The 25,479-nt window shown below is 50.8% G+C and overlaps 1 protein-coding gene across 1 annotated transcript in view; it reads right to left on the bottom strand.

Annotated features, from left to right (window-relative positions):
* Positions 1–9,618: 9,618 nt before the first annotated feature.
* WNK2 (WNK lysine deficient protein kinase 2) overlaps positions 9,619–25,479 on the bottom strand; it is a 143,644-nt gene continuing 127,783 nt past the window's right edge. The window contains exons 28-31 of the mRNA XM_017853687.1: positions 23,483–23,527; positions 21,746–22,002; positions 12,554–12,665; positions 9,619–9,820 (exon numbers count right to left, since the gene is read on the bottom strand). Coding sequence (XP_017709176.1) covers positions 9,795–9,820; positions 12,554–12,665; positions 21,746–22,002; positions 23,483–23,527 — 440 coding nt within the window. The 3' untranslated portion in view covers positions 9,619–9,794. The remainder of the gene's footprint in view (positions 9,821–12,553; positions 12,666–21,745; positions 22,003–23,482; positions 23,528–25,479) is intronic.

The raw sequence follows: 25,479 nt of genomic DNA, 5'->3' as shown, positions 1-25,479 counted from the left end.
GCTGTGTGATTAGCATGCAGTAGTATTTTTATTTGAACATTTTCATACCTGAGGTTAAGATTTCCGCAGTTTCTAGTACATTATCCTTTGCATTTATTGTTGTGATTATTCTCTTTGAAGTGACAGCAGAGCTTTCAACACCTGTTGTCTTACACTAGGTGGGTGGAATCTGGGAAGACTCCAGGAGTGGGTGAGAAGGCCTTTTCAGTTTGTCTGGTCATGTCAGTAAATACTGTCTTATGTTAATAAATCACATAATTGCTAAATTCCTTAAGATTACATCATCTGAAGGAAGGGTGTCGTGTCTAAATAGCTGTGGCTCCAAGAACAGCTGATACACAGGTTGGCAGCATCAGAAAAAGTGGCTTTTGCTGGAAGTTGTATTTCCTACAGCGTACATTTTTTATGGTCTTTGGAATTATTAATAAAATGTGATGCTGATTAGCTGTCTCTTAGCCATCTCAGAAGACTAGAGTTTGCCACGGTATCACTTAGTAATTGTGGACATTCATTCAAAAGAGGCTGAGCCAATAGCGAAAAGAATGCAAATGTGCCCTTGTAAATGGGTTAGTAAACATTTCTTTTATTGCATATGATAATGGGAGTGAATGGTATTTTTCTACACCCATGGGTGCTAGACATATAATCTGTGTTTCATGAATGTTTATATGTTATATGTAACTCTTTTAAAGTAGTTTGTGACATTACCTAGCATAGAAAGTAAAGAGTATAATTCCAACTCCAAAATTTGATTTTTAAAGTGCAACACAAGGCATCTTATCTTTTCTGTGAAATATGCTTTTACAATTCACTGACCTTTAAGAAAAGTAGTTAGCAAACAACTAACTGATATTCTGATGAATATCAAAAGCTTTTTTAATTCCAAAATTCTAATAGCAAAATTTATTCAAGTAATAGCATAAAATATGAAATCATGATGAGTGGTTAGATCCTGTCTGGGAATATGGTATTTCTGTGTTTTCAGTTATTCTTTACATTGTACCTGATTCTTTTTTTTCCTTGGTGAACTAATTTCAGAATTGGAATAAACTGAATACTGCTATTTATATTAGCAGCTGTAAAGTTTTATTGTAGAATGTATCTTATACATTATATTAGCAAAATAGATGATTAAGAGGACTGGCATTTCACTATCCTGTGCTCAAATTAAACAGTGAAGGTAAAATAGAGGCAATTTGGGGAATTTTTTTTTTTTTCCAGACTGAGTCTCGCTCTGTCACCCAGGCTGGAGTACAGTGGTGCGATCTTGGCTCACTGCAACCTGTTTCCCGGGTTCAAGCAGTTCTCCTGCCTCAGCCTCCCAAGTAGCTGGGATTGCAGGCGTCTGCCACTACACCCAGCTACTTTTTCCTGTATTTTTTTGTAGAGACGGGGTTTCATCATGTTGGTCAGGCTAGTTTCGAACTCCTGACCTCAAGTGATCCACCCACCTCAGCCTCCCAAAGTGGTGGGAATACAGGCGCGAGCCCCTGCACCCAGCCCCAGGAATATTTACTTGTAGCTTGTAGTTGACCATCATAAAGTTTGTAAAATGATGGGGTTTGTCATCAGCGTCTAGCAGCTGATCTAACAAGGGCAGGTGAAGAAAAAGTCACCTGAGCTTCACCATCTGTGTTGTTTCCTTGTTTGGTTGGTGATGCTCACTCCCGTCAATCCACTGATTGAAAAGAATAGGTTTTGTCTTTTGGACTAATTTAAGTATGCCAAAATCTTTGATTAGCCATTTTAGAACCTTTCTGCAAGTGAGACATTTCTAGGCTAGGTGTGGTGGCTCACATCTGTCCCAACATATTTGAAGGCCAAGGTAGGCAGTTTGCTTGAGGCCAGGAGTTTGAGACCAGCGTGGGCAACATAGCGAGGCCTTGTGTCTACAAAAAGTAAAGTAGGCCAGGCATGGTGGCTCACGCCTGTAATCCCAGCACTTTGGGAGGCCAAGGTGGATGGATCACCTGATGTCAGGAGTTCAAGACCAGTCTGGCCAACATGGTGAAACCCTGTCTCTACCAAAAACACAAAAATTAGCAGAATGTGATGGCAGGCACCTGTAATCTCAGCTACTCAGGAGGCTGAGGCAGGAAGAATTGCTTGAATCTGGGAGGAGGAGGTTGCAGTAAGCTGAGATCGTGCCACTGCACTCCAGCCTGGGTGACAGAGCAAGACTCTGTCTCAAAAAAAAAAAAAAAAAAAAAGTAAAATGAGCCCAGCATGGTGTGAGCCTGTAGTCAGCTAGTCAGGAGGCTGAGGCGGGAGGATGGCTTGAGCCAGGGAGGTCGAAGTTTCAGCAAGCTGTCATCTCACCACTACACTCCAGCCTGGGCAACAGAGGGAAACCCCATCTCTATTTAAAAAAAAAACCAAAAACAAAAAAAAACTCTAATGTAATTAATATGCCTTGGTGTAGATTTTGACTTAAGAAGATTTGAACATTCCATCATACTTTCTTTCTTTTTTCTTTTTTCCTTTTTTTTTTTTTGAGACGGAGTCTTACTCTGTCACCCGGGACTGGAGTGCAGTGGCAGATCTCAGCTCACTGCAAGCCTCCGCCTCCCGGGTTTACGCAATTCCTCTCCTGCTCAGCGTCGCGAGTTAGCTGGGACCTACCAGGCACCCACCACCCTCTCGCCAGCTAGGTTTTGGTATCTCTTTAGTAGAGACGGAGGTTGCTCACCGGTAGTTAAGCCAGGGATGGTCCTCGATATCCTGACCTCGTGAATCCGCCGGGCCGTCTCCGGACGTCTCGGCCTCCCAAAGTGCTGGGATTACAGGCTTGAGCCACCGCGCCCCATACTTCTTTTCTTAAAGATTACCTAGAAGACTAATGAGTGATTTGACCAGATAGTTGAATCAGTGTTATGATAAAAAGAACCCTTTACTAAATTCTTGATAATGTTCTGAAGTTTTCCAAAAGTGTAGTCTATATAGATCTTTATTTTCAGACTATTTAAATATTTTGAGATTTAGTTTTAGTGACATCTAGCATCCTAGGAAAACATAAATACTGTATGACAGCTTACATACTTTTTTCTTTTTAATTTTCATTCAAATTTCAGGGTGCTTTGTTTCTCCCTATCAATTTTAATAGCAGCCATAAACACTTTGCTTCCGAATTATGGTAAATCATGACACAAAAGAGATCTCAGTTTTTCCTTTTCATTTTCCTGTAGCTAGCTCGTGACCACATCTACATCTTGTTATTGCTTGGCATAGCACATACCTTTCATAATAATACTCTTTGTAATAATTTATTTAACTACAAGGAACTCATAGCCTACTCAACTGTAGTGTTTTAAGTTGTTGGTTCGTATATTAGATGTACACTTGACGTGGTTTGTAACACTTAAAACACACATTATTAATTTAAAGCTTTTGATGTGCCACATAGTTTAATATTAACTTGCTGAATGTAAAATGGACTCAAAGTTTCCTTTTGGAGTATGGTGAAATATTATCAGGGTGTAGTTATTGGTTATACATAGTTATGTGGTTATAGTTATTTGTTTCTTGAAAATTAACAATCTTAAAGTTCAGAAACCTAATAGTACTTGGAACATTGTTCTGCATCCTTATAAACAGAAGACCCAGTGATGCTTAGAGGAGAGAGACAAACTTTGGAAGCTGTCTGTTGAGTGTTAAGAGACTTGTGTTCCTCTTAGAGGTGGGACCAATGACTGGGAGTGACATAGGGAGGATAAGACCTGTCTCTAGAATTGCTGTGAATGTTGTCCATGTGGAATGCCCGTCACTTCAGAATAGGCTGTGAATGGAAAGTATATTGATGTGCTAGAAAGGCTTTAACCAAAGGCCTGAGCTTGTCAAGCCTGCGGCCGGCGCGTGGCCTGAGCATGGTAATGTGCAGCAGCCTCTGCCTGTGCCCGGCTCGCTGGCTCTGGGTCATGAAGGGCCCCTGGGCGTTTCCCCGCATGGTGCCTGTGTCTGCTGTGTTGTTAGGAGCTCCCGCTTCGCACTCTTAACAGCCTCCAGTTAGAATCGTCAAATACAAGGTCACAAAAGGATGGCTTAGCCGAGTTCAGTCTCTTCCTGAACTGTGCTGTGTGGAATAAACAGAATGTCAAGCCGGCCTGGGCAAAGTTCAGGTCCCTCCAATTTACGGAAGAACCAAAAGAGCCTGCAGTTGCCATTCTCTCTCCGGAAGCCCATTCTAGTGCCAAGCTCATGGGATGCTGGGCACACATGGATTCCAGACACGCGACCCATGTGTTCCATTCAGAGTCAAGGGCATGGTCATGGTGAAGTCAGATACTGAGTCTCCAGATATGCTATGAGGACAGCAAGTTGTTCTCCCAGGAAAGAGCTGCTAGGAAGACAGTGGGGAGGAAGCGGGCGCAGCAGTGAGCATTCACCTTCAGCCTCCTCCACCGGCCCTTCCCTCCCCACCTCCGTGTCTCACTCAGATGCTGCTGGGTGTGGCCTGGACATCTGTGTTTTTTGCAGGCTCCGCTCAGGATTCGGAAGCAGAGCAAAACTGGGGAGCCTCTCCAAGGGCATTGCTGGAGACTCAGGAAGGGGGAACCCATTCCCCAGGTGCAGCCTGCAGGCCCCTGGCCTCTCACGGCTCTTGACCCTGTGGTCTGCGGTGTGACCAGCCTGTCCTTCCACCCCCAGGCTCTGTCTTCGCCATCTGTTGTCTGTGGCCAAGCTGCGGGGTACAGCTCACACGGACTCCTGTCCTGCCAGCTTCCTTGGGGTCCAGCCCCCGGGGAACCCCAGAAGGAGACCAGGGGCAGGGGCAGGCTGGGGCCAGGCGCTAAGCCTCCCGGCTCCTTCCTGCGAGGCCGCCTCAGCTGGCTCTGTCGTGGGCTGCAGGCTGTGTTCCTCTTCCGGGGTGACTCTCACAGCTCTGTTCCTTGGGGCTCCTCCAACGTGACCCTCCTGTGCTGGCCCCAGGCCTGGAGCCAGTCATGGCTAGAAGTGGACGGCCCCAGGTTCCTGCATGCGTGTGTTTCTTGCTGCTCTCAGGTCTCACCCCAACCTGGCAGCCTCAAGCAGCACAAACTTATTATCCTCCTGTCCTGAAAGATAAAACTGAGAATCAGTCTTGCTGGGCGAAAGTCAAGGTCTGGGCAGGGCAGGCTCCTACTGGGGGCTCCTCCTGCCTTCTTGGGCTTCCCAGGCTGCCCAAGGCCCTGGGCTGCTGCCCTGTCCTCCCTTCCCAGTCTCCACTCAGCATCTGCTCTCCCGGTCCTGCTGCTCCTGTCACTCTTCCTTCCCTGACCCCTCCCTCCTGCCTGGAGGGACCCTGGGATAATGCTGCCTGGCTTATCATGGCCTCTCCCCAACCTGAAGATCCTGTCCCAAGTCCCATCGGTGAGGGTGCTGGTGCCATGTGAAGGGGACATGCACAGGACCAGGCATTCAGATGTGGGCCCCTTGAGGGGACATTATTCTGTCTACCAACACTGCCTTCCAGACACCCACACTTTTGGAAACAGTTCCTTATGTAGGAACCTTCCTCAAAGTCACCCACTTCCAGCATTGTCTGTTTCCCTGACAGGGTGTGCTGTCCTTGGCTCTTATTTCAAAGCAGGTTGAAAAGGGAAACCCATGCCTATCAACATTCCCTAAGCCCACTGTGCTGCCTGAACAGGTAAGCCTGTGGGGACTGGGGCTGTCCACTGTGGCTTCTGACTCGTTACCCTCCACGCAGCCGCAGGCTCCTCCAGCTCCACCTGAGCTTCCCCAGGGGCTGCGTCCTCACCTTCGTTCCTCACCCTGCCCAGGATCCGGCGGCTCTCACGTTCCCTGCCCACCCCTCCTCCATCCACACACCCTCTTCCCTCTCCCCAGCCTCCACTCACTCATTCAACAGAATCGGGCTGAGCGCCTCCCTCGTAGGAGCAGGAGGAAACAGGAAGTGAAACCGACAGGACTTCTGTGCCTAGGTGGCCGGCAGCCAAGGGGAGGCTGGAGGGGGACGGAGGGGGACACACATGGGATCCCCTGTGGCCTCTGCCGTGCATCGTCACACTCTGAGAAGTGAGGCAGGAGGTCCATAGGGAAGACCACGTTCAGAAGGGAGCACAGGGGCAGCAGGCTGACCCAGCCTTGAGCTGGGAGGCTGCCTGGGGAAGTGAAGCTGGAGCACGGACAGGGACACAAATCCCTAGTAGGCATTTGTGAGGCCCTAGGAGGACGGAGCCGGGCCCCTTGGGGCTCAAGGGACCCCGCCTAGTGGTGGGGCTCAGAATGAGGGGAGCAGCAGGTAGGAAAGACCTGGAGAGCGCAGAGCCAGGCGAGGAGGCTGGACCGGAGCATCCATTGTTTGGCTCTGAAGAGATCATGCAGGTGCAGTGAGGAGACTGGATGGAAGAGGGTTCGGGGACATTTCAGCTAAAACATTTACTCGGCTGTTCACAGCCCACATTTGGGAAATGAGAGGACAAGGATGAGTCTGAGTCCTAGACTGAGAATGAACCGGGTGACTGGTCATGCCAGCCTGGGAAAACTGGGACATCTGGGAAGACCCCACGAAGCTTGGGAGCAACATCATCTTACAACGTGGAGCGTCTTCAAGATGACTTTGAGGGTCTGCATGGAAAAGGGGAGAGGCAGTTGGATTTACAGGTCTGGAAGCTCACAGAACCTTGAGCTGGAGATCAAATTTGGAGGGCTTGGGCTCAAAAGGATCAACTCTTAGGTACTGCTGTGGTTCCAAAGCCCTCCTGCCCCAGCCCACACAGCCTCACTGGGAGGCAGAACCAGCTGGCTGTGGCTTCGACCCCTGCAGCCCAGGACCCTGGTCCCTGCTGTCCACCTTAGTGAGAAATGAATGATTCTTCACAGAGTTGCATGGGACAGCATTGCCTCCCCATTCAGCCTGGCCTCAGGCAGCCTTCGACCCCCAGTGTCCTCTCAGGGTGAGGGACTCTTCTCTGCACCTCTGCAGGACTGCATGAGCACCACCAGCACAGTGATGCCTGTGGTATGCGGGCCTTCTGCCCCCTCTCAAGGGCAAGTCTAATAAAGCCAAGTTCAGGGACCACAACCACGATGTGTACAGAGTGGTCACCACTGCTGAACTCCCTTAACCACCTGGAAGGCGGGCGTCCTGGCCCAGGCTTAACTGTGTTCTCCAATGAATGAAGACACGATTCTGTTTTTCTTTTTTTTTTTAGTTTGTTTGTTTTAGAGACAGGGTCTCACTCTGTCACCCAGGCTGGAGTGCAGTGATGTGATCACGGCTCACTGCATGCAGCCTTGACCTCTTGGCCTCAAGCGATCCTCCTGCCTCAGCCTCCCAAAGTGCTGGGATTACGGCCATGGGTCACTGTGCCTAGCCTTACCAGCCCTTTAGTAATAAGCACTTTTCAGAGAACTGAAGCTGTTCAGCCTGGAGATGAGGCACAGATATCACCCTGGACACTGGAAGTCTGGTTGGATGCTGGGGTCAGCTAAGAACAAAATGACACTGGAGAGCAGAGGCTGTGGCTTGGCTGCCTTGCCTCTGCAGGAGGAGCTTGGACTGGCCCCCGTGGTGCTGCCTTTGCTGTCCTAGGTGGGGCCTGGCAGGGTCCTTTCTATCCCGGAAATGCTGTGATCAGAGCCAATAAGCTCCCACTGGAAGCTTCACCTGCCCAAAGTGGAGTCTGCCTTCATCAGCACAATTCACTGTGTGCCAGCTTCACTCGGTGACTGTTCTGGAAGGTGCGGGGCTATCAAAAAACAATTTTAAGTCCCTGCTTTCAGGAAGTCAAGCATAACAAATAACATGAGAACTCTAACACCCATGAGAACTCTACATGAGGGGCTGAGGTCTCTGGGGCTCTGGTGAGCCATCCACCCAGACTGTGCGATAGAACCCAGAGGACGGGAGAGCAGGCTGCAGGCTGCAGCGGGGAGACTGGATGGAAGGGGGTTTGGGGACTGGGAGGGTCAAGAATGAATCCAGGCCGGGCTCGCACGCTATGCGGCAGCAGTGAAGCCCGAAGCAGGGACACGTCTAGTGGGTGAGGCTGAACACCAAGAGCCTTGGATTCTGAGGCTGAGCCTTGGGACCCCTGGAGGGCTGCTAGGCGGTTCTGAGCAGCAGATGAAGCTGGGATTCGGGGCCCCAGGGTCCTGAAAGTGCACTGTGCAGAATCTCCCCAGAGGGTGCTGGCTTGACCATTACCATTTCATTGACCATTTTACTACTGTTTACTACCACACTACCACCAAGTTTTACCACTGACGTTTACACTATTATTCACTTACAGAGAATGATTAAAATAAATGTGCAGTTTGGAAAGGCAAACTGCAGCCGGGCACGGTGGCTCATGCCTGTAATCCTAGCACTTTGGGAGGCTGAGGCGGCGGATCACGAGGTCAGGAGTTTGAGACCAGCCTGGCCAACATGCTGAAACTCCATCTCTACTAAAAATACAAAAATTAGCCGGGTCTGATGACGCACACCTGTAATCCCAACTACTCAGGCAGCTGAGGCAGAAGAATCCCTTGAACCTGGGAGGCGGAGGTTGCAGTGAGCCGAGTTTGCATCACTGCACTCCAGCCTGGGCAACAGAGCGACTCTGTCTCATTAAAAAAAAAAAAAAGAAAAAAAGAAAAGGCAAACCGCATTACTATGGTCTACAGAAAACCAGTCACATGAGCCACCAACAGAAGAGAACACAAACTAAGACCAAGGGAAGCCATGGTCCTAGCACTGTGCCGTCCCTGCTCCCAGCTGAGGCTTGGAGGAGGCCTACCCTGCTGATCACACGGAGAACCAGGGCTCCGAGGCCACCCGCACACCCCGGGGTGGCATCCCCGACACTCCTGTGGGGAAGCAGTGTTGCCGTGCCCTGAAGACTCATGTCTGAGATGGGCAGGCAGCACCGCTCTTACCAGCCGGCTGGACAGTTTTACATCTCAGGGAAGGGCACTGTGTCATGGATGTAAATGAAACGGCACAGCAATATCTGTGGTTTTAGTGGTGATGAAGTCCAGGTGCTGTTAATGGAGGAAATGCTAAGTTGCAGTTAGACATTAATGACAATAAAGATGCATTGCTTTCTCATTGTGATGCATGGGGCCCCAAATTCTCCCTAGACCTCTGGACCCAGCGTAAGGCCCCTGCTGGCCAGGCTAGGGTTTGGGGACCTTACCACGGCATGTTTTCTTGGTGAGGCCATGCCAGCATTCCTCGTTTCTCACACTTAGGACCCCTCCCAGGAGTGGGGGGAATGCAGCCCTCCGAGGAGCCGGTGGTCTCGGACCTGCCACCCACAGCCAGAAGCTTCTGACCCCAGGCCACTGGTGGTGTCCCTGCCAGTGCAGGTGAGTTCTGGAAGGAGGGTGCCTGGGAGGTGGGTGTGGGGGTGGTGCATGGCTTCAAGCCTCCAAAGACCAGAGGGAAGGCCCTGCCTCATGGAGCTCTGTGAGCAAAGGCCAGGAGGCACCCAGGACCCCGAGTCCATGCCAGCTGGCATCGGGGGACTTGGAGATCAGCCTCCCGGGGACCGCCACCTCCAGGGCCCTGCAGAGAACAGGGCTGCCCTAAGCATGCCAGGGTCCTGGGAATGTCCCCCCAATGCCATTACATCCCAGTCACCTGGCTGGCGGAGGGCCACCAGAGAGGAAAGAGTTAAAAAACCAAAGTCCTTTCTGCCCCAAAATATTTTTTATTCTTGCATTACATTTGTGTTTCCAATTGTGAATAAAAAATGCTTAGAAAGTGGTTACAAAACAGCGTGAACTGGACAGGAGGAGCAGCTGGCCCTGAGGGTCCGTCACTTCTCCATTAGACGGCGTGAAGTGGGCCTGGCGTCTAGGCAGGGTCAGTCAGGCTTCTCACTCTCAGGATCTGGAAAACAAAACCGCGCAGCTCACTGTGGGCCCGCTGTGGTGCTGGCCACTCGCCGAGGGCTGGGCCCTGACACCCTCCCAGGAGCTGCCGACAGGAAGGCTGCGCCAGCTCTGCCGTGACCCACGCTCTGTGTAGATGGTCTGGTCTTCAGCATAGCCCTGGCAGCCTCTGTCACCTGGGCCACCCTTCTCTGTGTGACCGGTCAGCACACTGAACGGCTGCCAGAAAGCCAGACGCTCAGCTCCTGTACTGTCTGGAGCATCTGGGAGCGAGCTGCCCCCCAACACCCAAAACAGGCTCTGGGATGAGCGTTCCTCCTCCCTCCGGGCAGAAGCTCGAAGGCTGGCGCTGCAGCTCTCTGAGGAGGTGGCCCCACAGCCAAGGCAGCCCCCACAGTGGACTGGGCAGGAGACACTGGGACCCTCAGCTTGCTCACGGTGAGGCCTGCGATGCAGCATGTGCAGGAGGGACTGCAGTCAGCTGGAGGCTGTCTTTAGTGGGAGGCCAGGGGGCTGGCTGCCGTCATGCGCTGAGCCCCCAGGATGAGTCCCCACCCTGGATGGCCACTTTCCCTAAGGCCCCTGTGCCTACCAGGAAAGCCACTGCCCCTTGCATGATCCCCAGGCAACCCCAGCCCCAAGTCCTCCTCTCAACAAGCCCAAGCTCGTCCAAGGACCTCCCACCTCCCCTGAGCTCAGCCCACCTGGAGCAAAGAAGGTGGCCCCAGGGGCTGCAGCAAGTGATGCAAACCAAGCCTCCTGGAGACAGGGGCTGCAGGTATGTCTCACTGACTAGGAGGCTGGCTCCCTCCATCATGGGCATAGCCTGTGGCACTGCTAAGCGTAACCAGGTGCACGGTGGTAGGAAGCCCAGCCAGCTAACCCGACCGGCAGAGCTGACTGTGCTCAGGGCCCAGGCCACAGCTGGTGGGGGCAGTGTTGGGGGCCAGGCAGCCCTGCCAGATGCCCTGCTCTCAGACCCCTGCCAGGGCCAGCCCTGCCCAGCATCCGGTGGCACCCGCAGCCCCTCAGCGCCCTCCTCCAGAGGTGTGGATGCAGCTGAGCCCAGTACTGGCTCCCAACTCCTGTGCTCCCTAGGAGGCTGGTTGGTTTGGATTTTATATGGACAGAGGATAAGAAAAAGATGTTGTTTCACACTGTTTTCGAGCAAAAGTGTTTATTTTTCTCCTTCAGATATACAGTCTCTTGGGGATTCCGTGCCACTGACCACCATGTACGAGGAAGGGATTCACAGGCAAGGGGGACAGGTGAGGGCAGCCCCCACTTCACTCAAGGAACGGGGCAAGGGGGCCCAGTACAGAGAACAGAAATCTCTTACGACAGCATCGTGCCCTGGCAGAAGATTCTGCATAACACCTAGAAAATTCAATTCTAACTGAATTGATGGAATAATAGATTTGAACCAAAATAATTTACCCAGTTCTAATAAGTACAGAAACTATACAATTCACAGCTGGGCAGTCCCAAGCAGTCTGCTTTCCAGCAGGAGGTGGAGGAGGCTGGGGCCTTCCCCTCCCACCAAGGGCTGTGTTGTGCCCGCTGGGGACGAGTCCCACTGAAATCTCCAGGAGAAGAATGACCCCGCCCTCCGCAGGGCAGACTTAGTGGTGGACAGGAGAGCGGTCTGCGTGCTAGGGGTGAGCAGAGCCACAGGCCTCCATGGAAATCATGGAGAAGGGAGGGAAGTGGGCAGGAGAGAGGGCAGCCTCTCCAGCTGAAGGAGCTGTGCTTGTCTCCACAGGGTGGGCGGGCAGCCAGAGTTTCTACGCCCAACACACACCTTATCCTCACAGCAGCCCACTGGCGCCGAGGGCATGTTTGCTCACCTAACGTTTTCTGGCGGATTTCTCATGGCCCAGTGCAGCAGCTGACATTCCCTACTGAGCAAGCAGCTCCACCAGTGTGCCCTGCCCTGGCGTCCTGCCGTCTCTCAGCCCCTGGATGAGCCCAGGGAACCGGCACTCTACTGAGGACAAAGCAGGGCTCGCCTAGCACTGGAAGCTCTTCAATACTTAAGGTAGCGAATTCAATGTTTTAAAAAGGCATTTACAACAGAAAACCAAAGACTGAACTTCAGCTCCAGATCTGTAAACCATTCACATCTCTGCAACTTAAAACAGTAAATAAAGATTATCAATGCACAAGCCAATTGCACATGAAACCTTTTCCGAGAATTGTTTTAAACGCATCTTTTCATCAGGGGACAGGAAAGCTGGCACTCAAGGCACTGTGCTTCTGCAGGGTGACGGCGAGGTCCTAACACCGACTCCAGTATAGGAAGTGGGTGTGGAGACGGCGCGCGGACCACAGCAACCTAGGAGCGAACAGGGTCTGAAGCCGCAAAGGAAGCAGTCTTGCTGCCCACCCGCTGTCCCCCTCGCGGCTGAGTGCTGTGCCCACAGCAGGCGGTGGGGGGGACTTGGAGGCCAAACCACACCTGGTTTCTCCGGGCGGTTCCGCGGGCACCATCTGGCAAGGGACAGGACAGAAGGCTACGTGATCCGCAGCCGGGGGCCGGGCATGCTGACCACAGGTGGCCGCAAGAAGACTGGCAGCACGGGCACCTGCGGGGGACTCCAGCTGCCCTGTGCCCCCAGCTGGCCCACCTGGCCTGCCCAGGGCCCCCAGGACACTGGAGCTGGGAGCAGGCCTCCGTACTGACCCAGAGGCAGCGCACAGGATGGGGCTGGGAGGCTGGAGAGGGCAGTACCTGGTGTGGGCACGGACAGGGCCGGGGCAGCTCCGGGAATGACCGTGGTGGACAGAGGGCCGGGCGCTGGGGGCAGACGTGGCATCCCCACTCCTGCTCGAGGTGCGGTCATCTACAAAACACAGAGACGAGAAGAGGAAGGTACACGTGGCTGCAATCAGCTGGCCTCCCTTAGTGGCCCCCAAGGTGCCACAGTTTCTCCATCCTCAGGAGACAGCGGTCCTGGAACCTGCGGTGACAGGGACCCTCTCAGGGCTGACACCAGAATGATGGTGTGGGGCCACGAACCATCACCCTTTCTTGCTTGCTTCCCCAAGCTGCAGCCTGATAGTCTCTAGGCCACACACCTGATGTCCACCACCCAAAACGGGCCTTGGAGGAGGACTGGTGGGTCCTGGCCCCTGAGGGCGCATAAGTGGCCCCACACGCCTCATAAGTGGCCCCACACGCCTCTACTCAGCCACCACAAAGGCCTCCTGCTTGGCTGCTCAGTGCCCTCACAGGAGCATGAACCACCCAGGAGCTGGCAGGAGCAACGCCCCAGGACCTGGGCAAAGCAAGCGTGCAGGGAGGTGGTGGCAAGGCAGCCCTTCCACTCTCCCGGCCCGGGGAGAAGCCGTATGCAGGGTGTGCCCCAGGAAGGCAAGGCTGCTGGCCACGGGGAGTCACTCCTCTCCACTCCAGGGAGGGCCCCACTGGGCACTCGTCACAGGTGCACGGAGGGCACTCGGCGACTTCCACACCCCTTCCTGGAAATCATGCTCAGCAGCCAGGGGCTGGAGGGGCCTCCTCATCTGGAAGGGCCTCTACAGAACTAACAGCTGAGCCCCTGCCCACAGCAAAATGCCCAACACCTCCCCGAGGTGCCGCCATGCTTCCAGTCGACACAGCGGGGATCTCCAGGCGGGCAGGAAAAGGAGTCATCCGCACAGAATGGACAGAGAGAAGGAGAACTGGCCTTGTGCAGATGATAAGACTCTGTGTGCAGAAAACCCACAAGAACAGACAAACCAATTCCTAGAACTAATAGCAAATTTAGCACAATCGCAGGATATGAGATATGAAAGTCAACCATAGTTTTATATTCTAGCAACAGGAAGCTGGAAAAGGAAATCTGAAGAAAACTAACATTTATGATAGCACTCCAAAACATCAGCTACCTAGGGATAAATTTAATGAAAGATGTACAACATCTTTACACTGCAGAGAAACAAAAAAGATGCCAGTAAATGGACACCATGTTCACAGGATGCTCGTGTTGTTCGTATGTCCAATCTCGCCCAGCTAATCGGCAGACTGAGTACACTCCCAACCGAAATCCCAGCGGGCTAGCCTGCAGAAAGTGACAGGCTGTTCCTAAAACATATGCAAATATTAACGACCTGAAAAAAATCAAGAAATTCTTTTTTTTTTTTTTTTTGAGACGGAGTCTCGCTCTGTCACCCAGGCTGGAGTGCAGTGGCCGGATCTCAGCTCACTGCAAGCTCCGCCTCCCGGGTTCCCGCCATTCTCCTGCCTCAGCCTCCCGAGTAGCTGGGACTACAGGCGCCCGCCACCTCGCCCGGCTAGTTTTTTGTATTTTTTAGTAGAGACGGGGTTTCACCGTGTTCGCCAGGATGGTCTCGATCTCCTGACCTCGTGATCCGCCCGTCTCGGCCTCCCAAAGTGCTGGGATTACAGGCTTGAGCCACCGTGCCCGGCCCAAGAAATTCTTAAAGAAGATCAATACTGAAAGTCTTTCCTGAGCAAAGATCAAACTTACTAGAAAAACGTCAGTCATTAAGAGAGTGTGGTGTTGCCACAATAAGGGAATTGCTACAGGAAACAAAATAGCAAATTCAGAAATGGACCTACACACCGCGGCCACTTGACAAATGTCTGCCCCATTCGGTGCAATTCAATATGGAGAGGAAGGCACTGGAACGATCAGATATGCATAGAGGAAGAAAACAGATTGACCTCTACATCAGAATATACACGAGAGTTCATTTGAGATGGCTCACCAGACCAAAAGCAATAGCTAAAGCTGCAAAGCTTTTAGGAAAAACAAAATTAAAATTTTTGCCATTTCATGTTCACCATTAAGAAAGCAAAAACAGAAGCCACAGATCAGTAGACTATCCATTATGGGGTCTTCAAAAAGTTCATGGAAAATACAGATCATGAAAAAACTATGCATGACTTTCAAAAAAGATCTTTGCACCCAAATACACTTGTACTAAACTCATTATAACATGTCTGAAGAGGAGGCAGTCTGAGGCACTAAGAAGGAGAAGATTTCAGTTTGAAAAGAGCCTCCATCACAATAATGTGAATTCTGCCAAGCAAGAACCAACATCACATGGATGGTGTTGCGTGGAAGAATGGTGAGATCACTGATGCTTTCCGAAGAGTTTACGGGGTCCATGCCCCCAATGAAAATAGCAGTTTACAAATGGTTGACTTGTTTTAAGAAGGGATGAGACCATGCTGAAGACAGAGCCCACAGTGGCAGGCCATCTGTATCACTTGGTGAGGAAAACACTCATCTGGTCTGAGCCGTAAGTGCAGAGGACACTGGTTAAGAGCAGAAACAGTGGCCAACACCGCAGACATCTCAGTAGGTTCAGCTTACACAATTCTGACAGAAAAATGGAAGTTGAGCAGACTTTCCACTCAGTGGGTGCCAAAACCATTGCACCGAGATCGGGCGCAGGGAAAGAGCAGAGCTGTCAGTGGAAACTTTTAACAAGTGGGATGGAGATCCTGAAGCTCTCTTTGAACTGTAACGACATGAAACATGTTTTTCCCAGTGTGGTCCTGAAGACAAAGTGCAGTCAAAGCAATGGCGCTGAGGGCAGGAAGTGGTCCCATCAGAGCAAAAGTGGGCCAGTCAAGAGCAGAGATTGTGGCAACAGCTTTTGGGATGCTAAGGCATTCTGCTTGCCGACTTTCTGGAGGGTAACAAGGAAGAGTGGCATCGACTTGGTATGAGAGTGTTTAGGGAATGTTAGCCAAAGCTTCAGCAAAACCCCCCCGGGAAAGCTTCCCCAGAGAGTCCATCTCCATCATGACAGTGCTCCTGCTCATTCCTCTCAGCAAACAAGGCTGATTTTGCAAGAGTTTCCATGGGAAATCATCAGGCATCTACCCTGCAGTCCTGATTTGGCTCCTTCTGACTTCTTTTTGCTTCCTAATTTTAAGACATCTGTGAAGGGCACCCATTTTGTCAATTAATACTGTAAAAAAGACTCAATGGCCATAGTTAAATTCCCAGAACCATTAGGTCTTTAGGGAGAGACTAAATGGCTGGCATCATTGCTCATAAAAGTGTCTTGAACTTGATGACGCTCATGTTAAGAAAAAAGTTTATATTTCTTCTTTAGCAGCTATAACTATAGGTATGCGCCACCACGCCCAGCTATTTTTTTTTTTTTTTTTAGACAGGGTCTTGCTCTGTCACCCAGGCTGAAGTGCAGTGGCACCATCTCAGCTCACTGTAGCCTTGACCTCCTGGACTCAAGCGATCCTCCTACCTCAGCCTCTTTAGTAGCTGTAACTATAGGTATGCACCACCATGCCCAGCTATTTTTTTATTTTTATTTTTTTTGAGACAGAGTTTTGCTCTTGTCGCCCAGGCTGTGGTGCAATGGCACGATCTTGGCTCACTGCAACTTCTGCCTCCCGGTTCAAGCGATTCTTCTGCCTCAGCCTCCTGAGTAGCTGGGATTACAGAAGCCACCACCATGCTGGGCTAATTTTTTTGTTTTTTGTTTTTCTGTACTTTTAGTAGAGACAGGGTTTCACCATGTTGGCCAGGTTGGTCTTGAACTCCTGACCTCAGGTGATCCACCCGCCTCAGCCTCCCAAAGTGCTGGGATTACAGGTGTGAGCCACCGCACCCGGCAGCCCAACTAATTTTTGTATTTTTTGTAGAGATGGGGTTTTGCCATATTGCAAAGGCTGGTCTTGAACTCCTGGACTCAATCAATCCACCCACCTCAGCCTCTAAGTGCTGGGATTACAGGTGTGAGCTACCGTGGCCAGTCATATATTTCTTATATTTATCTTTTAATTTCATTGTTCTGTGAACTTTTGGAAGTCCCCTAGTATACGACAAAAGATATATAATGAACACGCACAAATCAATAATAAAAAGATAAACAAATCAACTTTTAAATGGTCACTATCCTTGACCAGTCACTTTTTAAAAGATGGCTGGTAAGAATATGAAAAGGTACTCTAAGGCAAATTAAACAATAATGAGAAACCTGCTATTAGACCTCACATTTTTTTTGCAAATAAAATTTCAACTACAATGTTCTACACACAATATTTAAAAGTCACAAGACAAGGCAATATAAAGAAAACTAGGCCAAAGAGCAAACAAAACTAAAAAATATTATGTGAAGGAGATACAAGATAGAGATTTTGGTAGAGTTAGAAACCATTTTTTTTTTAAAGATATGGCAGATGTGGTTAATTTAAAAAAAAAAAAAATTCAAGTGAAAACACAATAACCCAAATTAAAACTGAATAGACAGGTTTAACAGCAGTTTAGACACAAAGAAAATTTACTGACCTAAAATCTAAAGAAAATAAAACAGGAAGGTATGATTCATTCAGAGGAAAATATTTAACTGACAAAAACATCCCCAAGGAAGCCTAGACATTGGACTTAGTAAACAAAGGCTTTAAATCAAATATCCTAAATGTGCTCAAAGAACTCAGGGAAGCCATGGACACAGAACTACAGGAAGTCAGGAAAATCACACAGGAACACAACGAGGATATCAACAGACAGGAATTATGAAGGGGACCAAGTGGAACTAGAAGAGCTGAAAACAGTAACTGACATTTACAAAGTCACTAGAGGGGTTCACCAGCAGATCTGAGCAGGCAGAATAAAGAATCAGCAAGCTGGAGACACTTGAAATGACTGTGTGAGGAACAGAGGAAAAAGGTGGCAGAGTGGACAGAGCCAGAGGGGTCTGTGGTCCACCATGAAGTGGATGAGTCACACACTGCGGGAGTCACAGGAGAGGAGAGCCCAGAGATGAAGGTTAACTCTTATGCTGCAGTGACTCTCCACAAGGGCGCCAAGACCATTCTAGGGGGAAAGCAGTTTTCAGCAACTTCTGTGGGGAAAACTGGATATGCACATACCAAAAAAAGAAGGTGGAGCCCTGCCTTGCCTCACAAAAATCAACTCTATCCTAGCACTTTGGGAGGCCGAGGCAGTCGGATCATGAGGTCAAGAGATTGAGACCATCCTGGCCAACATGGTGAAATCCCATCTCTACTAAAAATAAAATAAAAAAATTAGCTGGGCGTGGTGGCGGGCACCTGTAGTCCCAGTTCCTTGGGAGGCTGAGGCAGGAGAACTGCTTGAACCCGGGAGGTGGAGGTTGTGGTGAGCTGAGATTGCGCCACTGCACTCCAGCCTGGCGACAGAGTGAGACACAATCTCAGGAAAAAAGAAGAAGAAAAAAAAAATCAACTCTAAATGGACCAAAGTTCTAAATGTCAAAGCAAAAACCAGAAAACTCTTAATAGAAAACTTAAGGAAAGGTTTCACGACATTGGATTTGGCAGTGATTTCTTGGATATTACACTAAAGGCATAGGCAACAAATGAAAACAAGACAAATTTTAAAACTTTCGTGCATCCAAAGGCACTACCAACAGATCATATATCTGATAAGGGATTAATATCTGGATTATGCAGAAAATTCCTAAAACAACAATGAAAAAAACAAGCTGATTCACACATTGGCAGAAGACTTCAATAAATACTTCTTCAAGGAAGACACAGAAACAGCCAATAAGTACATGAAAAGCTGCTCAATGTCACTACTTAATTAGGAAAATGTAAAGCAAAACCACAAGACACCAATTCACAGCCGAGAGGATGCCTCCCATCAAAAACCAGAAAGGATGGCCGAGCGTGGTGGCTCACGCCTGTAATCCCAGCACTTTGGGAGGTTGAAGCGGGTGAATCACTTGTGGTCAGGAGTTCAAGACCAGCCTGACCAACATGGTGAAACCCCGTCTCTACTAAAAATACAAAAATTAGCTGGCCGTGGCGGCAGACACCTATAATCCCAGCTACTCAGGAGGCAGGAGAATTGCTTGAACCTGAGGGGTGGAGGTTACAGTGAGCCGAGATCGTGCCATTGCACTCCAGCCCGGGCCAAAGAGCAAAACTCCGTCTCAAAAAAAAAAGAAAACAAAAACAAAAAACCCAGAAAGGAAATCTTTTGTTGGCACAGATGTGGAGAAACTGGAAGTTTTGTGCACTGTTAGTGGAAATGTCAAATGGTATAGCTATTATTGAAAACAGTTCCTCGAAAAACTATCATACAATTATCATATGATCCAGCAATTCCACTTCTGGGTTTATACCCAAAAGGATAAAAGCAGGATCTTGAAGGGATACTATGTTCACAGCAGATTAGTAACAGCTAAAAGATGGAAGGCACCCAGGTGTCTGTCCACTGACAGAACTGACAGTCCCATAGCAGGATTCCACTGAGAATGGATGTGGTACACAATGAACTATCACTTGGCCTTCAAAGGAAAGGAAATTCGGACATGCTACAACACGGATGTCATCAAGGGTGCCCTTGCAGGACATTTTGCCAAGTGGAACAAGCCAGTGGAAAAAGACAGATACTGTGTGACTCCACTCTATGAGGTACACAGAGGAGTCAAAGTCAGACCAGAAGCAGAATGGAAGTTGCCAGAGGCTGGGGGAGGGACAATAGGGAGTTATTATTTAATGGGTACAGAGTTTCACACAATAAAAAGAGATGGAGATGAACAGTGGTGGTGGCAGCACAGTGTTCTGGATTTATTTATTTTTGAGACAGGGTCTTGCTCTGTCACCCAGGCTGGAGTGCAGTGGTGCGATCATAGTTCACTGCAGCCCCGAACTCCTGGGCTCCCACCTTAGTCTCCCGGGTGGCTGGGACCACAGGCATGCGCAACCACGCCTGGCTGATTTTAAAAAGTTCTGATACATACTACAACATGGATGCACCTTGAAAACATTGTATCAAATGAAATAAACCATTCACCAATCATACACATACTGTATGATTCCATTTATATGAGGTACAAGTTGTCAAAGTCATAGAGACAGAAGGAAGGATAGAGGCTACCAGGGCCTGGGAAACCAGAGGCTTCCAGGAAGCCAGAGAGAGGGCTCGGGAACTAGTGTTTAATGGGGACAGAGTTTCCTTGGGGAAGATGAAAAGGTTCAGTGGATGGATGGCGATGGTTGCACAGTGCTCCGAATGTACTTCATGCCACTGAACTGTATGTTTGAAAATGGGTAAAATGGTAAATTTTGTGTTTTATATTTTTTTGCCATGACAAAAATAATAGTTAAAAAAACCCTTACACTTAAAAAGAATCCAGAACATCTGAACAACAGTTAGCTCTGCTAATCCTGAATGCCGATATAGCTGGAGCCCAGGCAGCAGAGATGAGCCTGCCCAGGCTCCAGGTGCAGCCTCACAGAGCTATGGGGCCGTGTTCAGGATTCCTGACTTGGTCCTAGAATAATGGGGTTCCACTGAGAATAAGTTTGAGGACTCAGACTGGCGGAGGTGTACCTGTTGAGAGGTTCAGAACAGAAGTCACAGTGGTGGAGCTTGGGAGTGTGGATGTGGAGAGAAGGAAACAGGTTCAGCTCCAGCATCTGGAACAGCAACAAAGACTGACAGCCAGGTCAAAAGCCAGTCCCGGAAGATCTCCACGGACTGAAAGCACCGAGTCGGCTCTCCTAGCACAATGCAGCCACACGAAAACACACTGACAAAAGGTCATCTGAAAACTAACCACCACACTTACTTCCAATAGCAACAGAAATTATAAAATATTTTCAAACAAAAGTTAATGAAAAGCTGCACACTTTTGGGAGGCAGCTAAAACCATCAGTGGGCACTTGATACCCTTGAGTGCCTGCGTTATCATGGAAAGGCTAGAGATCCATGAACATGTCTTAAGAAACTTTCCAGAACAAAATTAACCCCAAGAAAGAAGGCAAGAAATAAGAAAATAAATTGATGAAACATACAATAAAGACTATCCAACACAAAATGTGTTCTCTGAACAGGCTAATAGAATGTTCACCCCTCAGGAGAATGCATAACGAAAAAGAGAGCAAAGGGGAGGCAGAGAGAGAGGAGGCAGAAATCACCAGCATCAGCAATGAAATCAGGACATCACTGTAAGTCCTGCAAATGGAAAAAAATAAAAGCTATTATGGATCATTTTATGGCAATTAATTTAAAATTTTAGATAAATTTAGAGGAGAGATACCAATTGCCAGAAAGGCAGAATTTAACAAAACGAAACAGAAAATCCAAATGGTGTTAAAAGTTTAGAAGAAATGGAATCCATAGTAACAACTGGACCCTCAAGGAATGAATAGGTGCGTGATAAATACAGCAAAAATGTCAATTAGAGTGTACGTAGTGCGTCTAAGGAAGTTCACGGCAGAATTTTCAACTCTTCTGTGTGTTTGAAAATTTTGAAGGTAAAAGATCATAGAGGAAAGTATCCCACGCTAAAACATACAAAAACAAAACTCCAGCCCAGATGGCTTCACAAATGACCTTTACTAAATATCTGAGATAGGAATAACACCAGTCTTCCACAAACCCTCCAGAAAGCTGGAAAACAGCAGGTGCTTCTCCAACTCGCGCTGACATCAGAACAAGTTAGGTGTGAAACCTAGGACAGCAGGTCCTCACTTCTGCCCCACGTTGGCTCAGGTGTGTGTGAGCTACGGCCCAAGGCTGGTGTCACTTGGGTGACATGCACAGCTGCCCTGGTCTCCAGCCTGGGCACAAACAGAACCCAGGCAGAGGTGGGCCCGTCCACCAAGACCGGGGCCACCTGCTCTGAGTGCAGGGCTCGGGCTGCCCAGGCTGGGGCTGCTGCTGTATCTGAGCTGTGGAGTCACAGCCCCGGCCTGGCCTGGCCTGTCCTTTCCACCTGCCAGCTGCAGAGCTGTGGGCACGTCGCTCATCTCCCAATCTGTAATGTGGAGAAGCCTAGTTCTTGGGGCTGTGGGGAGAATGAACTCGGATCATGAAAGTGAAGAGCTTAACTAGACACCCCTCTGCCACACAGGGCACTAGCAAATGCTGGAGGCAAGGCTACCCCACCCCAGGAGCACCCGCCCCGCCCACCCCGCACTCACAGCCCGCGCCTCGCCAGGGGCAGCCCAGCCTGCCTGGGCCTCCATGTCCTGCAGCTTCTGGGTCTGCTTCAGCTGGTTGAGCGTGGGCTTCAGCTGCGCGGCCCCCACCGTCTTGCTCGTCCACTCATCCACCAGCTTGTGCAGGTCGTCCGTGAAGGTGCCCTTCCTGTTGTTGCTGTTGTTCACCTGCGCCTGGGCGTGCAGGGCGGGCTGGGGGCCTGGCTCAGGACCTGGGGCCAGGCTGCTGGTGGAGGACCCTGGGGAGTCACACACAGGCCAGGATTGGTGACGCCACACATGCGCCCAGGCCCCCAGTGGGCTGGCCGCATTCGTTCTTACGTGACAGCTGAGACAATGGTCTCACTTGGGCCAGGCAGCACCTTGCTTCAAGAGGCGGTCAGACTAAGGGGCCTGGCTGCCCAGGGTCAGACACGGTGGGGCATTTCCATGGGCTGTGCCATGTGGCCATCACCCACCTCAGAAGCCAGGCCAGGGGACAGGACCCTGCAGCAGCCGGCAGCCTCTGCTCAGCATCCACTCTGTGCCCACCGCTGCCCGTCCCCAGACTCACGTGTGAGAGAGCTCAGGAAACTCCTGGCACAGCCAGACACACTGGGCTTCGGCGTCACGGTGCCTAGAGTCAGGTTCCTCGGGCTCTCTCTGGCCTGTGCATCCTCAGCCGTAACATGAGGACGCGGGGACGGTGGAGTACTGTGTGAGCGCTCAGCACACGCAGCTGGCTGGCCTGCAGGCGGCCCCCTGGCCCGCGGGAAAATGCCTGCCAGGGCTGCCTGACTTGCATTCCCATGAATTTTAATGGTCTGGTTGTTTGGAATTCCAGACGTAGAAATTGTCCTGACCAGCGCGATAGAGGAAGGTATTCATAAAGGGTACCCATGCCTGGGGCTGCCTGATGAGGCCCCACCAGCTCCTGCCATGGGCTGCGGCCAACGCCCTGCTGCAGGAGGGAGCTGGGAGCCGCTCTGCTATTAGCACACCAGAGCACTTGGCTGCTTCATTCAAAGCATAAATGAGACTTTAAAATTTTTAAATCATACCCTTTCCACGCAACACATGTAATTTCTGGCTGGCAATTTTGAATAAGCCAATTTAAAATTTTTCTGCATAGAAAAACAACCTAATGACCATCTCTTCAAACAAGCTGTCCCAAAATGTAGTGGACTTTAGTGGCTAGCAATGGAAAGGCACAGACACAGACAATTAAAAATTAGTGATGAGATTTGACACACATGGAGCTATTCCTACATGAAAAGTTCAGCCAGAAAAGAAAAAAAAAATTTTTTTCAAGAGAGAAAGATGAGAGAGAGGGAGGTGAGTGGCCCAGGGAGACTAATACCCACTCAGTCCTGGCATCTCTCCTTGTGGGGAGGCACTCATCTTTAGGACTTCAAGGAAATACTCATTCCTACGGTTTTGGAAAAGGAGCCAATTAATGATTGGCAATTTGCGGGTGTTCCGGGGAAGGATAAGCCCGTTAGATGTGAACTGGCGAGACCGCACAAACTCTAGGCGCCACGGAGACACACGGGGGAGCCGAGGGCAGCGATCCCGCCAGGCGGAAGCGAAGCCGCGCCTGGCCGAGAGGCACGGAGCAGGCGCGGGGCAGGCACAGGGCAGGCCCACGCCCGCCCAGCCGCGGGAACCCTGATGTGTACTAGCCACGAGAAAGCCCATGCGATGAGAGAGGACAAAGGGGGAAAAAACCCGGATAATTACTACTGCTGTGTTCTTTGCCTAGGCAGAGACGCTTCAGGGCAGACCCTGCAAGGGAAAAAGAAACGACACAAGACCACAGAGTTAGGCAGAACAGCACACACCGGGACACGCTACCACACTAAGCAAAAGTCGTCAGTGTGCAGGGAGGGGCAGACACAGGCAGCAGTTCAGAGAGAGGGCCGACCCGGCCGGGGGAAATGGGGCAGCCCCCGGAGAGAGGGTGCAGGCTCCCGCGAGCTTCGCCGAGGGGCAGAGGTGCCAGGGCCAAGCCCCAAGCTTCAGGGAGAAGTGTTTGTCTCTAGAAGCATATTCAAAGAAAAGTAAAAGAGAAAGAAAAAGAAAAAAGCAAAGCACACCGCTTGGCTTTCAAACATCAGGCTTCTGGGAGCCCCACTGACGGAGGCAGGACACCCTGCTGAGAGTCGGCCACGGGAGCTCTGGAATGGAGCCGGCACGGCTGGGCTTGGCTGCCAAAGCCCATCAGAGGTTTTCCAAGTGCAAAAAGATACATTGTTTTGCAGGTTGGAGGCCAACTCTGGATCTCAGATGGCTGCCTCAGGTGATGAGGTCAGCGGCAGGCGTTGAGTAGAGGACCCGAGGGTTTCTATCTAGGGACTGACCCCAATGTCTGGGGACACTGCCACCTCGTTAGAAGTCAGTATCCACAAGGGGTAGGGCAAGGCCTCAGCCTGGAACACTTCTGGCCTCCTTGTAATTGGGACCGCCTCTAAACTGACTGGTCCCAACTACCCAGAGGCCACCTGGTGTACACTGAATGCAACGTCCTAGCCGGTCAGTGCCCAGCCTGGTGGGGACAAGGTCCCCAGGGCAGGCTGGGCCGGAAGGCGCGGCCATCCCCGCTTATCCTTATGGGCAGGCAGAGCTGGGACGGGCAAGAACAGGCTCAGACTTCCCCAAGGTCACTCAGCAAAGCCACACTAGCACGCAGGCTCTGTCTACACTCCAGCCCACGGCCCCCTGCCAGGAGCACACTCCCTCCCCAGCAGGGAGCTGTTCCCCAGAGACCGAAAAAGGAGCGACTCTGATCTTCCAGGGACTCAGAAAACCTGGCAACGTCTGCCTGCCTTCTCCAGAAGGCCCCTGCCTCCCGCCTCGGGGCACAGTGGGCAACCTGTTGTCCAGCTCCTCGGCCCGAGCTCGGCCTGAGCTGTGCGTCCTGGACTTGGAAACCTAGCTCAGCTGAGTATTTTTAGTCCACTCTGTCTGTTCCTGAGCTAGTGTGGGGAAAGAAAGGTGAGGTGGTGTTCTGTTGCAGACTTTCCTGTTCAAATAAAAAGGAGGGAGCCCAGCGGGAGGGATTCAGACCAGAAGGCTCTGGGTGAGCAGCTCCAAAGGACTGTTCCCTGGCTGCTCTGTTCTGAGATGAAACCCTGCCAGGAACACAGAGTTGATATCCCCTCGATGGCTCACTGAAGTTTGCAGGGGAGGTATGGCTGGTTTTCTGTAGCGCAGGAGGGGCCCCTGAAGTCTGTGGTGCAGCCTAGGGGGGATCCAATGTGTAGGGGCACTGGGTGACCACCAGTTTCCCTGGCAGGCTTTGTGGGGGGCTGTAGCCCATGGTCCCATGTAGATGGCCCTAAGCCAGGTGCTTCAAAAAGCTGCTCTGTGCCGATCTGGTAGCTCTTGGTGTGGCTGGAACTCTACATTCAGGGCTAATGCCTGGCTGTTGCCATGCTGGGAAGAACACCAAACAGGCCGGCTGCTGGCCGGGAACCACCAGAGGGAGCCTGGACCTGCCATCAGAGCTGGGACTGACTCACCGCCCTGGGAACCCGGGGTCGGGAGTGTGTGGAGGACACCGTACCTGCTCAGAGCCAGAGAGCAACCCTGGGAACCCGGGGTCGGGAGTGTGTGGGGGACACCGTACCTGCTCAGAGCCAGAGAGCAACCCTGGGAACCCGGGGTCTGGAGTGTGTGGAGGACACCGTACCTGCTCAGAGCCAGAGAGCAACCCTGGCCCACGGAGGCCTCCATGG

Source organism: Rhinopithecus bieti, unplaced genomic scaffold (genome assembly GCF_001698545.2).
Source record: "Rhinopithecus bieti isolate Rb0 unplaced genomic scaffold, ASM169854v2 scaffold_37505, whole genome shotgun sequence".
Taxonomy (NCBI): Eukaryota; Metazoa; Chordata; class Mammalia; order Primates; family Cercopithecidae; genus Rhinopithecus; species Rhinopithecus bieti.
The sequence above is the reverse complement of the archived record's forward strand: the minus strand, read 5'-3'. Positions and strand labels throughout refer to the sequence as shown.